Source organism: Mixophyes fleayi, chromosome 2 (genome assembly GCF_038048845.1).
Source record: "Mixophyes fleayi isolate aMixFle1 chromosome 2, aMixFle1.hap1, whole genome shotgun sequence".
Taxonomy (NCBI): domain Eukaryota; kingdom Metazoa; phylum Chordata; class Amphibia; order Anura; family Limnodynastidae; genus Mixophyes; species Mixophyes fleayi.
Genome location: NC_134403.1, coordinates 309,451,783 through 309,470,191, shown reverse-complemented (window position 1 = coordinate 309,470,191; position 18,409 = coordinate 309,451,783). Strand labels below are relative to the sequence as shown.

Below are 18,409 nucleotides of genomic sequence, written 5' to 3'. Positions count from 1 at the left end.
TTTAGGAATAGATTTGCTTAAATTAAATCACTGTTTTCACTAAAGAAAGAGGGTGACTGTGGTAAATACATGTATGTAATATTGCCTTTTCATCCCATAGGCCTTTGCCTCCAGAGGAATTGGCTGATCTAATCTATGAAGCAAGTGGACAAGATATTAGTATTGCTGTGCTCACACAGGTAAGACTTGATGGGAGAATTGCTTGCATGACACTAGTGAAAAAACAAACCTGGATTAGTTATCATAAATGTTAATACAATTCTGTAATTGTATGAATGTCTAAAGGAGTACGCAGCCATACACTCAACCATATCTAAAACATTGCTTTAAGTGTAAATTGGACCTGTATATATAACTGCAGCTTATTATGAGCAAAACCAATTTAGTTTTGCAGTGCACATCAATTACACTTTCTTAAATTAGGCCAAGTGTACTTTTATTTGAAAATTGGCAGTACACTGCAAACTATATTCAATACATTCTTTACTGAAAGTCTTAAAATAACCTATATATTCCCACAGCTACGGTGGCAGCCATTTTTTTTTTAAACTTATACAGTGAATCTGTCTCCACTAATTATTCTATCTCACATGGGATGCCATTCACTTAATGGAATTAGCAAGGATGGAGGGACAGATAAAAAGGCACATTAACTAAAAAGCAAAATGATAACAAAAATGTATATATGGTTTCTTTCACTATAAGTTCTGAAAATAATGCGGTTGTTATCCCATACTTGCCAACTCTCCTGGAATGTCCGGGAGACTCCCGAAATCCGGGTAGATCTCGGACTCCCAGGAGAGCAGGCAAGTTCTCCCGCATCCTGCAATTTGCTTGCCAAAATTATGCGATTTGTGGTGAATCGCGTCATTTTGTCCCCGCCCCCTGCTACAAAATGACGCTCCAGTCGCGGGGGCAGGGCCAAAATGACGTGATTGACTACACCACACCCCCTCCTGCCCGTCAGCCACGCCCCCTATCCATGATATCCCAGACTTCACTATTTAAAAGTTGTTAAGTATGGGTTATCCTATTTAAAAGGGCTACATGCCTATGACAACAATTCTTAGATCCGAAGTGAAAAAAAGCACAGAATAAATGCAAAATTGTATATGGTCATCCAAGATTTTGTTTTCCTCCATTAGTTTCCATATTTATAAATGCCTGTATGTGTTCCTGTTCTAGGAGATAATGCTGTATCTAGCAATGTATGTCCGGTCTCAGCCCAGTCTCTTTGGAGAGATGCTCAGGCTCCGCATTGGTCTCATCATACAGGTGATGGCCACTGAGCTCGCCAGGAGCTTAAACTGCTCAGGTTAGTTGTAGACCTCCATCCTGCAACGTACCAGAATCCGCTACTATTATAGAATAATGTTTGCCGGCTTCGCATGTTGTACATTTCATCAGATAACAAAGTATAACTGCATTTTTAAATCTAAAATATTTCACCTAAATTTGACTCACAAAATTGACATTAATAAGACATAATCTAATTTTTACATGTTATTTGAACCTGCACCAAAACTTGTATATTTAGGTGAAGAAGCCTCTGAAAGTTTGATGAGTCTTAGTCCTTTTGACATGAAGAATCTACTTCACCATATTCTGAGTGGGAAAGAGTTTGGAGTGGAACGTAGTTGTAAGTGAATCTGAATGTTTTATAATCAGAGCATAAATCATTATATGTAGTTTTAATGTTCTTAAAAGTCACACGTGTTCTTTTATTGTTATAATATGTTGTTCACTAGAGGAACTGTTCTCTCTGAGCCTAAAGCAGGGGTGAGAAGTAAGAGACATTTGTCCCGGAGTGTATTTATCACACCGTCTATGGGGTTAAAAAGGAGCACTCCCAGTGAACGTTAAAATGAACTGGTATGCGCCTTTCCATTAGCCTTGGAAACTGCATGCTGAATGTCTACTATGAGGGATTAGAATGGTAGTTGAGGATTTTTTTCTTTAAAATAGCAAAATGTTGAAACAAGGAGTAGCCCCTTGTAGTGGCAGGTTGGTCAGCCTAGGACTGGGTGTGGCCTTTCTGAAAATCCATAAATGCTCTTATATTAGGGAAGAATTGTGACAAGGTGATGACTGATTGCTTTGCTATAAAATATAACTTTCTGGCTTTTTTATTATTTTGTTAAATGTACATTCAAGTAAAAGGACATGTAATAGTACTGACATACTTTGTTGTTTCTTTTTTTTATCGTCAATAATTTTTATTGAAATTTTCAGGGGTATATGGGGTACAGAGAAAAAAAAAGGGGGAAAGGGAGGGTCATTCAAGGGAAGACATATGGGAAGCCACCACGCAGGGGGGAGGGGAAGTCACTCGATTGAAACAATATTCTAGTATCAACAGTGTCCTACAATAGAGAACAAGTGTATAGCAAATGTATTATTCTTCATTTTCTTTGTTGTTTCTTAAGTGCGTCCAATTGAGTCATGTGCCACCAGTCCAGCGATTTCTATTCACGAGATGGGGCACACAGGAGCCACCAAGACTGAAAGGACTGGTATTAATAAGCTACGTAGTGAAATGAAGCATGTAAGTTCCTGTTACTCCTTGATAAGTGTCAAACATTAATAAGAGAAGTTAACTGGTATCTTAACCCACCAATTTTTTTTTATTCTATCAAGTTCCCTCCCCATATAGAACCGTTGTTGTTCGTTTTCATTATAGTTTCTGTAGTGTTGCAAAAGGGGTAAAAATCAGTACCTGTGTTTGCTAGGTGTCCAGGGTCCTCTGTCACAAGTAAATGCCCCCCCTTCCATTATATGCTTTTGATTGACATAGCTTACCTACAGGCTCTTAGGGGCATATTCAATTGTTAGTTTTCCGCGCCGCGGAAAAACTAGTACCGTTAATACGGTAATATGTAGCTGGATTTCAGCTCGCGGCTCAGGGAGCTGCGAGCTGAAATCCAGCTAGAAAATTACCGTATTAACTGTTTTTACGCGCACTATTACCGTAGTAACGGTAATAGTGCGATGAGCGCGAGATTATCTGCGTTTCCGACGACAATTGAATATGCCCCTTAGAGTCTCCTGATCCAGTTGTGAATTGTGGCAATTGTTACATTTATGGAAAACGGGCCTCATATAGATTTGGACTCATACATCTGTGTGCAGATTTAGTCACATCTTACACCTGCAACTCCTTACAACTGAAGAGGAGAAACGATAGAAAGGGGCGGAGGGGCGAACATAGGCTGTCTGCCATCAGGGTGTTTTTGTGTAATTGCAACTGAGGTTGATTAGGACATATAGGCATATGCAGAATAGAAACAAAGCTGCTCTCCCTGACCAATATAACCTTTTATGCATGAGCGCATCCTATTCCCATACATATAGGCATATGCTCCTATGAGGAGGAGTATCTCTTGCAGGTGCTGGTTAGGGCTGGTGCAACGAGACACACTGATGATGATGATGATGATGACGACCCGCACTAGCACTAGCCCTGTCGAAGTCCCGTTTGTCAATTCACATTACTTTATATATCAATTTGGAATTCAATAGGAAAGTATTTTTAAAGGCGAAAAAAACAGATGTTTGAGTTTAATTTGATTTCACATATTGTTTTGTTTTTTTAAATAAAGTCTTTTTATTGAGTTTTTTATACAACACAAAGTAAAACAAATAAAGAACATCCAAACTAACTAACCTTATCGCTTGTATCAGTGTACATTTATACCGGGTGATCGGATAGCCATCGAAAAACGTTCGACCCGTGTCTAATTCTAGAGTATTTCCCTTATCTACATAACATATTACGAACAGGGTATTAGTGAACTCAGATATTTGAATGGTCAAATCTAGGTAAACATAATTTCATTTTTAATTGTGCCTTCCCATTGTTTAATAACACCGTCATGACATTATTCTCTCTTGTCTATATGACTTCATTACATTAGATATATCTTAATTCTATATATATATTATCACATTATGCACAACTTTGCTATTATCATACAGACAACATATGTACTGTATAATAGCAGAGAGATTTAATTACACTGTTATTTAGCTATTTAGGTGGAAACAATACATATATTTATCAGATACAACATACATAGACTACTCCCTGGTGCAGCACATCATACATGTGAGTATTAATGACAGCAGATCTGTATTTTTCTTTTCGATAGATGTATTTTTAATAGTTTCTTATGGGAATGCATTACATAGTTTACTTCATTCATTCATTCATTCCATAGTCCACTACTATTGCTGTAAATAACCATTTTCACAGCTGGTTATTAAAGAGGACTAGTCATTTTTAAGCTATTGTTTTTTTGTGCGTGTGTCTTGGAAACAAACATAAAGAAAGGGAGCACCCTACAGGAATCTCCAAGTAATATTAATTCTGCAAATTGCTCTATACTTTTTCCCGGGCAGTTGCCTTCTTATATCACAGCTGAATAAAGACAGTTTTCCTGAAGTGATTACAGAATAATATGCCGGACACCTCTCACACTAATCCCTGTATGTGTATATAGAGTACACATTATTTATGTGCTCTCCTGTTTTTTACACTGACATAGTGCACTAGGCTCAAATCTAGTGTAAATAAATGTACCTATAGAAATGCATCAGTAAATAAGTTGCAGAAATTAAATCCGTCTCTTGACAATCTAATGTAAAATATGTAGCAAGTTTATTATTTCAATCTATACATCCTCTGGAAATTTCACATCTGTTATTTTCGTCATTGCTGGGATTGTTATAAGTCATGTCTGTTTATTTGCTTTATTTTGCTTTTTTGCAATCACGATATCATTTATTTCTGGTTTCAGATGGATAGGAGATTTAGTGCAGACGATCAGGTGAACAATGATTGGGATCTCATCTATAGTCTGCTTAACTATTTAACGCTTTATAGTGCTGAATTGCAGATTTTTAATTATACCTTTCCATAAATAATCCCTATACAGCTGTCTGTTAAGGTAGCTATCATTTACAACACATACAGAAAAATCATAAACTTACCAACTATAAATCACAATCTGCATACTATTAAAATACAGTTGTCTAAAATGCTGAATATGCAGTAACACATTACTCCATATCTGGGATTATCTGCTTTCATCCAGCTTGGCTAACCTTTTACTTCCAGGTCTCCTAGCTACTATATAATATTTCTCTCCATATACCTGTCTCTTTTTCTAGAACTGTGTCTGTTTGTTGCAGTAGTTCAGAGCATTGCTTCTAAATGGAGGAATGGAGCAACAGATTGTTGGTTTGCTTGTTTTGTGGCCTTTGTTTATCAGCCACACAAAAGAAAATCAGTTTATTTTCCTCTTTATATCTATATTAAGCTGCCCCTTGCCGTGATCTCATCTTGCACTACTGTCACTTACCCAAGTGTTTTTCACAGGACACAAACTGCGATTGTAACTTCCGGAAAGTTATTTAAATCTCTCAGGAATTTCAGTGTTTCATCTTCTTCACCTCCTGCTAACATCACCCAAATGAAGAGAGGGGCTCAGACACCTTATTAAAGTTATAGTTATCCAATTTATCATTGATTATTCAGGCATTCTTGGATGAGGTCTAATACATTAAACTTTGTGGGATAGCAAACACGTTCAATTACTGCAGTCCTGGCCCAAACTGGCTCCGACTCAATGCTTTTTACTCTGTACTTTAGCTACAGATGTACTTTAGCTATATCTCTTTAGCTAGAGGTGAAAATGATAATCAGAATATACTTTAGATTCATGGTATTAAGAATTATCCAATCTTCCATGGACAGTGTTGGATTACTGGCATTAGTTTTACACATACGCTGTGTCAGCTGGTATGAAGTATAATGTTTGCCCCGATAATGGTATATTATCAAGTATAACACAGCTGACTGCTCTCTGAAGGATCAATTATATATAATGATTTGTGACTTTCAATAGAACAAGAGATGGAATATTGTTGCTAATATACAAATGCTTACTAACTGCCTCAGCTCCCTTCACCCATCTTCTTTCATGTGTTTGGATCCATTGCATGCTTAGTAGGAATATTATTTACAAGCTTTGTCTTCTGTGTTCTCCTGTAGTGTTTGTATGGGCATTCTGTAAGCAGCAGTATCCATTCATCAAGGTCTACGGTAAATCCATCATTTGTCTCAATGTACTTTCTGTCACAACTCCTCATATACATCCCATGTTCTGTATTCCCGAGTGTTGTTGTAAGACAATTTGCCTGATAAGCAAAGTGTTGTTCTTTTACTTAAATATCAAAATCTGTAAATAATTCACCCAAAATGCCCTATATGCACATTTATCATATATTGTTAGGCCAAACTGTTTTCTTCTGAGCTGGTAAGTAATGTATATTGTTGTAATATAATATAATATATAATGTATATGATGCTGCCACATCTCATCTAAGATATCAAATAGGCATAAATGGTGTTAATGTGTTTGGAAAAATTTAATATTTTTTTTTTAAATAGTCATCACCTCTGCAAAAAAGGGTGAGACTTTTGGGCAAACTCATTCAAGGGCTAAAAGTCTGACACCATGTTTGTGATACTTTATGGTAGAGATCAATGTTTGTTACACTTTATGGTAGAGAACAATTTGGCCTTGTGCAACCTTACTGAACTTAGGTTTAGGTTATTATGTTTAGTTGTATAAGCCTGCTGCAGGGGAGGAAACAGAAGAGGTGACTCAAATATATCAACCCATTGTTCTGCCTTCAGTCCAGATGGAAGGACGGCTGGCCAACTGTTAACAACAGTGAGGTGCTGGGAAGATATTTTTATACAAACTGATTGCCAGTCCCTGTGCCCTCTGTGCCTTAAGAATACAAGTAATTGGTTAGTTGGTTTAGGTATTGATAAAAAGGAGGCCTTGAATGAAGGAGCCTCAAGTGTAGGAACTTACGTAGGGGGAATTTCTATCTGGAAACTAGGTCTCTGTAATGTAGAAAGCTTAGACTTGGCCATGTTTGTGTCCCACATAAAGAAGGCTATAAGGTTCCTTTATATGGCCTATATAAAAACTAGATTCTGACATTGACCATAATATACTGAAGGACATATAATATTATGGTAAGTGGTATATTTTCTACTATGTTAACTCTGTCTATCAGAGTTTTTCCAGCTCTGGAATTTAGCCTGAATTATTGTAAAGAAAAAAAAATGTTGACTGACTGGAATTTGGAGAACAATTTATTAGTAAGTATGCCCAGATACTTAAACTCTATGGGGGGAATTTAATTGGCCGCGTTAATGTAAAAAGTAACGTGGCCTGCGCACTATTACTGATATTACGTTAATAGTGCGCATAATTACCAATATTACGGTAATAGTGCGCACAATTAACAATATTACGGTAATAGTGCGCATAATTAACAATATTTCGGTAATAGTGCGCATAATTACTGTTAATACGGTAACTTCAGTGCCGGCTTTTTGCTCGCAGCTCCTTGAGCCGTGAGCAGAAAGCAGGGTTAAAATTACTGTATTAACGGTAATAGGCTTTCTGCTGCAGTATTCTGGGGGGATTTGAATGTCCCCCTGTGATATCCCAATAGGTAGTAAAGATCTGTAGGAATATAAATTTTTTTGCCAGATTCCTGCCATGAATAACCCAGAATATGGGCCAAATTCTATTTATTATTATTATTATTATTATTATTATTTATTAACATCTATCTTAGACCATTTGTTATAAAGGATTTGCGTGTAGCATACTTAGAGAGGTCTCTTAGAAAAAGAATCATCATGTCATCTACATAAAAGCCTAAAGTCTCCATGGTTTCTAGGGAAATACATGTATTAGGACAGTGTTTCCCAAACCCAGTCCTCAGGATCCCCTAACAGTGCAGGTTTTCCGTATCTCCTTTCTGGAGCACAGGTGTATTCATTACTGACTGACACATTTTGAAAGAACCACAGGTTGTACTAATTATTTCACTTGTGACCTGGAAAACCTGCACTGTTAGGGGTCCTGAGGACTGGGTTTGGGAAACACTGTATTAGGATGAAAGTCGTTATGTATAAAGATATATTTATAAGCTTGCATACCATATAGGGAGGCTGGCATTTTTTAAAATAAAATATCATTATCTTAAGCTTATGTGAATATCGTATTTGTACTGATAAAAATTCTTTGTAAAAAATCGAAAGCTACAGTAGAAAAGCATTTCATGTTTTTCAGTGTCTATACCAGGGTTTCCCAAACCCAGTCCTCAGGGCTCCCCAACAGTGCAGGTTTTCCATATCTCCTTGCTGGAGCACAGGTGTAGTCATTACTGACTGACACATTGTAACAGATCCACAGGTGGTCCTAATTATGTCACATGTGATCCAAAAAACCTGCACTGTTAGGGAGCCCTGAGGACTGGGTTTGGGAAACCCTGGGTTATACTATTAATGATAGAAATCTGAGCTCTAAACTTTCATAATTTATTGCTGAAATAAGTCACAGTGTGAAATGTCAAGACTCTGTAGTAAAACAACACACAATTTAATAAAATGAGAGCACTTACATTTTTTGTAGTCAAGTGCTAAATGATTGCTACAACTGCAGTGTTCCAGTATCTTTCACTTGCATACAAGAAAAATTCCTTTTAAATCATGGTGCATGAAAGGTTAATTTCTTAAATAGAAGGTACTAGTTTTTTTATTTGATATTTAATGGCCTAATGAACATTTTTGTAAAACCTTACAAACCTCTTCCTTCCTCTGGGTGTGTGCTAATGATCTGCATAGCCAACATGATCGTCTCATTTGCAAGATTGTTATTTGAAATTGAACACATTTTGTTTTTATAAAATATTACCGTCCCTTGATTTGCTTAGAAAAATATTACTGTCCCTTGATTGGCTTAGAAAAATACTACTATCCTTGACTTAGCCAAGTAGAAAAAGTCTGGAATTGTAATCAAACAGTTTGCACTAGGCTAAACAGGAAGAAAGAGAATGAAAATGGAGATTTTTGTCAGCAATACACAAACATCAAACACCCAGATGCAGCTTTGAGGTTTAGTTTTCCTTTCATGTTCCTCTAAATATATACTTGGAGGCTCTTTTATTGTATGTTTTCAGTACCTCAATTTACTATCATGTACATTTGCTTTATGGGCAGCGCCAGTATGTCAAAGTATTTTAAAATATCAATACCTATTAAAAACTAAAAAGCTAAGGGCCCGAGTCATTAAGGAGTAAGTAAGGCAAAAAAAAGGATTAAATGTTCTCCGGGACAAACCATGTTACAATGCAAGGGGTGCAAATTAGTTTATTATTATGCACATAAGTTAAATACTGGCTGTTGTTTCATCTAGCACACAAATACTTGATAGCTTTATTTTTACACTGAAATTTAAAGTTGATCTAGGTCATGCCTTGCTACAACTATAAATCTGTCCTCACATTTTCCACACTCCAAAAACATACTGGTAAGTTAATTGACTGCTATTAAATTGACCTTAGTCCCTCTCAGTGTGTGTATGTTAGGGAATTTAGACTGCAAGCTCCAATGGGGCAGGGACTGATGTGAGTGAGTTCTCTGTACAGCGCTGCAGAATTGGTGGCGCTATATAAATAGATGATGATTTTAAATTTACCTGCCCCTCCAATGCAACTTGGTTTTGCCCAGGTAAAAAGTTACTCCTTTTTTATGTTTTGCTCTCCTTAATGACTCAGGCCATTAGTGTTTATTTTTTTACAGGCTGACTGTGGACAGTAATGCTTCCATGTTAATAAAAAAAAACATTAATTGCATAAAGTTTAATTCATCATAACATTGTGAATAAAATCTGACCTAATATGTGTATTATCAATCAGCGCTATTAAATATCTGTGGGTGGAGAGGTGTTCAGAAATATACTGATATATACTGAATTTTGATGATTTGGTTTATTTAAAAATAAATTTGACAGGGCATGTAGTTCCTCGGCATCTTGAAAGTCACAGTTTGCATAGTTCATTAGTACAATATTACATAATCAGCTGCAGAGAAATTAGGTTTTAATCTTCTTATTCTTCCTATTTGTTTTCTCTTTTTGGCTTCCTGAAAATAATTACTCATACCGCTATTTACTGGGAAACTAATCCTGGACCGCTATGCTAATCCCTAATTATGGAAAATAAATCTACCTGCATTTGCTTAGGGGGTTTTCATGTCTTCTTACAGAGATGCAGTAGCCCATCATCTCCAACAGGGACATTGTCTCCAGTAGCTGTCAGTGGACCTCAACTTGTTTGGGATGATCACCAAGGCCAGTGGCTTAGGAGAAGAAGACTTGATGGAGCTATCAACCGGGTGCCCATGGGGTTCTACCAGAAAGTGTGGACTCTTCTCCAGAAAGTGAGTCATTAAAATGGACTATGCATCTTTATTAGCATTTTTGGGTGTTCTTTTTTTTTGCACATTATGTTTCGAATCTAACGAGGCTCATTGAAGTACTCCTTGGATGGGTGCTTACATTGCAAGACATCATGTAAAACAGTACAGGTTTTTATGATGTCTTGTGATGCTAACGTTCGACGCCTCTGATCATGTGCATGCACAGTGCAGTCTGCATTTGTAATTGAAAGAATGAGGATTGTCAATGTCACATCCCACCAATATATCATGCAGGATTTTGTATGTCAACCAAATGAATGTCCCATCTGTCTCCCATCTCCCCTAGTCTAATCTTGCAATAGAAGAACTTTTACACAACGATTTCTGGATATTACAAGACTTTTTTATTGAATTGTATTTTATGTCAAGTTGCATTGTATGCCCAGTCGTTGTTTTTTAACAATTACCTACTTTATACGGGGTTTTACAAATATGATTTTAATTTCTGGAATAATTTATATTTATTTCTACAGTGCCATGGTTTGTCTATTGATGGGTATGTTCTTCCCTCCTCAAGCACAAGAGAGGTAACATCAAATATTTAACGTGCATATATATATATTATACATACATATATGTGGAACTTATTATAATTATTACTCCAAAAATTATGATATACTACCATGGTGCAAAGCTAGAGCGGATGAGGCAAGTCACATAACTCTGTTTTTAAGCTTGCTACTTCTACTGTGTGCCTTAAACTAGATAGTATCTAATAACATATTTGTTTACACCAGTTTTGTCAGGTGTCAAATACAATGTGATTGGATACCACAGTTTACAAAAAAATGGTTTTTGTTTTGCTCCATGCTTGCATTTGTTTAAGTTTGCTCCAAAACGACATTTCACAATCTTTTAAAATGATTGATATGACAAGAATGTGTTTGACTGTTACCAGATGACTGCTTGTGAGATCAAGTTTGCCGTCCACGTTGAGTCTGTCCTCAACCACGTTCCTCAACCCGAGTACAGGCAGCTGCTAGTGGAGGCAATACATGTGCTCACACTTGTGTCAGATATGGAAGTGGATAGTATTGGTGGCATTATCCATGTGGATCGTATTGTGCATATGGCCAGTGACCTATTTCTTCAGGACCAGGTATGGAATCCTACATCTTCTAACTCCCCATTGGAGCCATTCACTTTTTCACATAAATTCACCAGTTCTCTTTTTTTTTTAAAACAGTTTTTCTTTCCAGGAAGTGTCCTAAATTCAATATATTATTGCCTGTTGTGTGTTGTGCAAATGTTAGTGCAGTGTGGTGTTTACAGAAAGTACAGTGAGCTGATTTATTGTGACGGCTTTATAAATGTTTGACATGTGTGTCTGTTAACCACACATGACCGTTTCAGATACTGAAAAACATTCATTAATTATTAAAACTGTATGTTTAAAGCTGCAGTATCACCTAGGATGTGCTTCATCCCTCTAGCCGGGGCCCTACAGGCAGCCATTTATCTGATAAAAAGGCTGTGGCTTCAGTCCTCCTGCACGCACACAACAACCTTCAATGGCATTTAAAAGTGGTGGGATAAATTGATTTGCCCGTTCTGTATTCCAAACACAGCAGAGCATTGGGAAAAGCAGCTGCATGTAACAGCCATCGGGGCTGTGGCTAGCCGGGGGCATGTCTGTAAAATCTTTTTGTTATGTTTTTGCTGCTCTGTGTTTTGTTTTCTGCTCTGTCTTAGAGATCCATTTAACATTTTGCTGAATTTTAGAGTTGTTTTGTGTCAGTTGCTGAGCAACCGTACTCACCTTGCTTCCTGAGCTGCTAAGAAGGATTCCACATTGCAGATGATTACCAGCTCTTGCTAGACTCATCACTTAACAGATGAGCATTCATTATTCTCTGCTCACATGCTTTCTACCCAGCAGATGATCATTCCCACTTGCTGCTCACATGCTTTCTACCCAGCAGATGATCATTCCCACTTGCTGCTCACATGATTTCTACCCAGCAGATGATCATTCCCACTTGCTGCTCACATGATTTCTACCCAGTAGTTGGTCAGTCCCACTTGCTGCTCACATGATTTCTACCCAGTAGTTGATCAGTAACACTTGCTGCTCACATGATTTCTACCCAGCAGCTGATTGGCTAGAACCTGCATCAAGTCCAGGGGGCATCCGGGCACCAGTGAACATTGTGGTTGCTAATGGTGAAAAACATCCTGCACCATAGGTTCTGTATAGAGGTTATTAGTTGCTGATTGTAGGGTTCATAACACTTTTCAATAGGTGATAGTGCAGCTCTAACCTCCAGGAAATATTTAGGATATTTCTGAGAAACATAATTGTCTCACTTAGTAAACATATTTTAACTGTATCTGGAATGCAAACCTATATATGTGTTTTGTTTCACAGAAAGCCCTTGGAGCAGGAGATTTTTACCTCGAGCAGGATCCAGCAACTGGGATCTGCAGCTTTTTCTATGATAGTGCTCCAAGTGGGGCCTTTGGCACAATGACTTACCTGACCAAAGCTGTGGCCACTTACCTGCAGGACTTTTTACCCAGTACAAGTTGTTTGATGCAATGAAATGTCAGAGTGCAATGCAAAGTATCGTATCAGATGATTCGCTCTTATTTATTGGCATCACCCATTACAGGTGTCACACTGTTCATCTTCCCCAACGACCATAAAGTATTGTGGTATTCAGTGTTCAGCTGTTACTGCAGACTCAAAAGCATTCAACTCAATTACCTGCTGTTTGTTATTATGGCTGGAATCTTCTAATTATAGGTTAACCTTGGAAGCATTCTTGTAAAATTTCAGCCTTCTGTTGGGTTGTGGGAATTTTGCAAATAAATATAGACATAGGGCCTGAGTCATTTAAGGAAAGTAAGGCAAAAACAAGGAGTAAATGTTCTCTGGGACAAACCATGTTACAATGCAATGGGTACAAATGAGTTTATTATTTTGCACATAAGTTAAATGCTGGCTGTTTTTTCATGTAGCACATAAATACTTGATAGCTTTATTTTTACACTGAAACTTAAAGTTGATCTAGAACATGCCCTATCCCAGCTATAAATTTCTCCCCACATTTTAAATTTACCTCTCGCTCCAAAGCAACATGGTTTTGCCCAGGTGCAAAAGTTACTCTTTTTTATTATTTGCTCTCCTTATTTATTATAAGCTATATTTTATTAGCATATTTTATTATTATTATACTAGTTTGACTTCCATAAATTACAAGACCCTTCCAATCACAAAACAAATGCTCCTCAAATAGTGGAGCAGAGGCTCAGCCAAGTAAAATTGAATAGAGGTAGCACATTGCAGAATCTGATCATTACATTTTAATTAATTGCTTAAATGTTTTTCTGTTCAATTTACACTTTAATGGCAAATATCATTTATGCATACAATAAAAGGGGCGGGTTATATATTTAACAGACTCAACATAATGATGAAGTTGGACCATTTTTAGCCATGTACATTCTCTTTATAAATTATATTATAGAAGTATAATATATTGTTAAATTAAGGGTGCAATCTCCAGTGAGACAACCTTGGTTCTTTAGGCCTGTCAGGCTACTGATATTAAAGCTCAGTTATTCCAACGTATATTAATAGTTATTTCCAAGTGCTATAAGATCATTTTCCTCTATTTTCTTCAGTCACATCAACACATTGTTAACACATGCAGCTTTGAACAACATAGGACTAGTAACTTAAAAGAGATTACAATTTTCTTAGCCTGTGCTATGAAAGATCTCCAATAGAGCTTGCAGCTGACATGATAAGCCTATTAATCTAACTACCTTACTAACCAGCAATGTCACCCCAGAAAGAACACCTTTGTTTGTGCACAGATGGCATTTTCCCAGTAGCAAACTATTCCTTCTAAATCACTTTGCTTTTGCAGTAGGGCTTGTTGTGTCATGCTGAGTACAATACTGCAGTCCTATTACTGATAATGAGCCTGTAGAATTGTTTTCTTGTAATGTCAATGGTAACACATCAGCTTAAGTGTAAGTAGTGAGAAGATGTAGGTTAATGAAAAATATCTGAACTTGGATGCCACTTACTGCCTGCTTAATGGCACTCTTAACTTGTTAATGGGTCTGTTATAAGATAGACTTACATTTTCTATCATACTTTCCAGCCTTAGCAAACCCCAAGACAAGAGCCCAGCGCGGTGGTGGGGAGACATGTCGTTGTGAATCGCATCATTTTGGCCCTGCGGCCCATTCCCACAATTGTTTCATCGCGCCGCGATGCTAAAATAAAGCAAAACGTGTAATCGAGGCCCCCGTCCTGCCCATGTCACTAGGAAGTGGGAAAGATACAAGAGGATGACCTGATGTACAGGAGGACTCCCCAAATTCGGAAGTCTCGGACATTCCAGGAGAGTGGGCTAGTATGTTTTCTAGGCATATGTGTATGAGTGGGAGCTACCGTATGGCTTCCTTTGCTGTGATGAAACACTACTCATAGATTTCATCAGTACAATGTTCCCAAGTGACTGGTTTTTCCCGGTAAATGGTATACTACTTGTTTACCTTTACCAAGTAATAACTTTTGATTGAAACATTTATTAGTTTTGTGTGTATCCTTGTTTTATTCATCAAGAAGATCTCTACACAATATTATTTTTAAATATAATGTATAAGTATAATATCCCTTTAAATTAAATTTTTTTATGATGCCTTTTCAATTTTATATTTATAGCAAATATAACAAATTGAATGTATCACTTTAGTTTCATACGGACATCACAGTATATAATACTGAAATCACTATGAATATAGCACAGTGTCTTAATGGCAGCGTTTTACAAGGAACGGGGTGTTATTGAATAGAGCTTAAGCCATACGTATTTTAAGTGTACAAATGTTTCGTGCATTTTTTATACATCTGCTTTTCCAATGCCAGACATTAGTGCACTTACAAGTGAATGCACAAATGACATTAGGTCTGAACTATAATGTCTCATAATGGATAAAAATAATTAATGCAGATAAATACATGTCTGGGAAGTGGCATTTTTGGATCTTGTTAGAAAAGCCATCTTATATACTGAAGCATCATGAATGTGATTTTTCAGAAGAAATGCTTTATTCAAGCAATATTTTTCCTTTGCTAGATCTCTATGGAAATTTCATGGTAAATATGTACTCCGTGCCTAACATGTTACACTATATACAAATGGACAGTATCCTTGAAGTCCTGTCTGCATGCTGATAACTTCTATTTACCATGTTTGATTGTATTATTTATTTGACAGCAATGTAAATATTATATTTAATCATTTCAATTACCAGAATAAATTATATTACAACAGTAGATTTATGTTTATTATAATGTCAATATTTGTTTAGCATGTACTTGTTTAATACTTTTATGTTGTTTCTTTTATATAAAAATGGAGTTTGGGGTCTAAGCTGGGATCCTCTGACCAATAGGATTCAGTAGTAAAATTAGCTGGAAGATGGAAGTGTGGCATTAACTAGTTATATACTTATTTACAGGTTACAAAAAAGAGGCTACAGCAGTGTGCATTGTCTCCCTTAACTTAGCATTTCAGCTTTCCATGGGTTCTGCTTTAAGGAAAATCCCATCACTACGGTTAGAGATAAGAGCTTGCTTATTGGAAATGGCAAAGCTAGCTTCAACCAATCCCCACCAAAACCCACAGAGTAATCAGTAACAGTAACTGGATCAAAGAGCCTATAACTAAACGCAGAACCTATTTTCAAACCCTAGGTGAAGCCTTGTCCCTAACCTTAATGAGAGTGTTGTCTAACTTATCAGGAGCTCACAATAGAGCTTTGCTTGGGGTATCTACCTAGTAGAGTTTGCATTTGAAGTCCATCTTAATGTACTTTATTTATAGACCCCCCCCCCCCCCCCCCCACTAGAAAAATAAATTATATCTACACTGGCATATTGTTCTTAAAATACTGTCAGCGATGTATAAGCTTCTGTATTTACTGATGAGAACTCAGTGTACGTCCTGCAGTCAGGACTGAATGTAAAACATTAGTTGAAAGAGCTACATGTACTGTATTGAATGTATGAACACATGTAGAAACAAACAGATGTATTCTGCACATTTCATATGGCCGGCATATAAATCTTGTTTTTCATTTAACAGCAACAGATTATGTATGTTTGTTTTTTTGGACGTATTTCTTTTTTTCTTACCATTTAATAAAAGCTATATTACATTAGGTGTCTGTGTTTCTATAAATCATGTCTCTTAATTTGTTTGTCGCTGATAAAAAATGATGCACAGTAACATTTAAAGAAGTAAAATATTGTCATCATTGAGATGTTTGGTGGTGTGGAGGTTCTTCCTGAGACCTAACGTCATGCACTCCAAACAAGAACATGTATATTAATATGCATATATACAACACATTATATTAAATCACAATGATTTTGATATTTTATAACGATTAACAAAGTTACCTATAGAAAATACATCTCAGTGAGTCTTCTGCAAGGCTGTACCCTGGCCAGCAGCTGCACTTGTATGATCCAAACGTATTAGAACAAACTTGGTCACATACCGGCGTTTCATTGCTGCATTCATCCAGATCTTCATCCCACAAAAAAAGAGTATTACTATCATCTGCTTGTATTTATAACACCAGTATATTTGATCGATTAAATTTGCTTGGTTTGTAAATTACCATCATTGTTACTAATGTAAATGGTACCTTGAAAGCATAAAAAAAAGTGTACAGTATTTAATATGCACGTTTTAATTAGAGAATCCACGTACCTCTACAAGTTCTGGTATCGTTAAGTAACACAAAGCCCTCTGTGCAGCCACACCCCACGTTTCCTTCATCAAGTGGTTTACAGATCTGAGAACACCCTCCGTTATTGATTGAACATGGTATAAATTCTGTAAATAACATTTAATAGAAACATTGTATTACAGAACTGTTAATATTCTTTTAACTCACTGTTTGTGTTGATAAAATGCCCAAAATATGGTTCAATTAATCTAGGTAAAATCAGAGTTTAAGAAAAAAACATGCAAAAAAAATGCTGATAAAATACAAATGGACACTAAAAACAACACCTGTTAAAAGCAAAACCAACACATTGGGATGGCAGCCTTCAAGCACCCCTGCAGCATAGTGTATATTTAGAGAGGCAGGACAATGCAGTCATAGGAGAAAGTAGTTGTTTTAGTGAAAATGAGAAGAGGATTGGGTTAAGAGTACTTAGGTGTTGCTGTGTATGTGTGGATTTGGGTGCAGGGGGGAGGGTATGAGATAAGGTGAGGCTGAAGGAAAGGAGGTTGTGGTCAGAGAGTAGGAATGCTAAGTTGGAGAAACTAGAGATGGAGCAGTAGCGGGATAATACAAGGTCAAGGGAGTGTCCATCACTGTGGGTGGGAGATGAGGTCCACTAGGAGAGACCAAAGGAGGAAGTAAGTGAAAGAAGTTTAGTGGCAGAAGAGACAGGGGGATTATCAATGGGAATGCTGAAATCGCCTAGTACAGCGGGTCCCAAACTGTGCATGGCGGTAAGCTGGGTAAGCAAGGCGGGGGACTCCTTGGTAATTATTTTGGATTACGGGTGCCTTAAAGCTTTTTGGGAGACCCTAAGGGTGCCTCAAACTGATACAATTTGGGATCCACTGGCCTAGTATGAGTAGGCAGGTCAAAGGGTAGGAAATAAGTGAACCAGTCCCCCATTGGAGGGAACTGCAGAAAGGTATGGTTAGAGGAGGCCAAGTGTCTGTAATAGCAAGGAGATGAGGGATTTAAAAATGAATAGATCATAAATGAGTGCGAGTTTGTTACAAACATGTCACAATAATGAGGCCTATTTATTATTAGTAGAAAACCCATTTCTCCCACGTGTGTTTTTGTTGGAGATAGCGCTTCTCCTTATTTATCAAGCCCTCCCTGCCAGTCATATAAATCCCTGCTGGTGATTGCTATTCCTGCAGGTGAAACCAATATACCATGGACAGCAGTAATACAGATGCCACCTCTGTCCTCCTATTGCCAATAAATATAGCATTTTTTCCTTTTTTAATTAATTGTTTTTTCTGATTTTAATTTCTTTTTTTTCTTTTTTTA

General features: G+C 37.0%; 1 protein-coding gene across 3 annotated transcripts in view; it reads left to right on the top strand.

Annotated features, from left to right (window-relative positions):
• PHKA2 (phosphorylase kinase regulatory subunit alpha 2) overlaps nucleotides 1-16,534 on the top strand; it is a 62,151-nt gene extending 45,617 nt beyond the window's left edge. The window contains exons 25-34 of one of the 3 annotated variants that reach the window (XM_075196528.1): nucleotides 101-179; nucleotides 1,186-1,315; nucleotides 1,538-1,639; nucleotides 2,427-2,545; nucleotides 4,797-4,826; nucleotides 6,053-6,103; nucleotides 10,139-10,312; nucleotides 10,825-10,878; nucleotides 11,250-11,450; nucleotides 12,720-16,534. In XM_075196528.1, coding sequence (XP_075052629.1) covers nucleotides 101-179; nucleotides 1,186-1,315; nucleotides 1,538-1,639; nucleotides 2,427-2,545; nucleotides 4,797-4,826; nucleotides 6,053-6,103; nucleotides 10,139-10,312; nucleotides 10,825-10,878; nucleotides 11,250-11,450; nucleotides 12,720-12,893 — 1,114 coding nt within the window. In that variant the 3' untranslated portion in view covers nucleotides 12,894-16,534. The remainder of the gene's footprint in view (nucleotides 1-100; nucleotides 180-1,185; nucleotides 1,316-1,537; nucleotides 1,640-2,426; nucleotides 2,546-4,796; nucleotides 4,827-6,052; nucleotides 6,104-10,138; nucleotides 10,313-10,824; nucleotides 10,879-11,249; nucleotides 11,451-12,719) is intronic. The other 2 variants (XM_075196529.1, XM_075196530.1) reach the window with 2 other exon arrangements.
• Nucleotides 16,535-18,409: the final 1,875 nt, after the last annotated feature.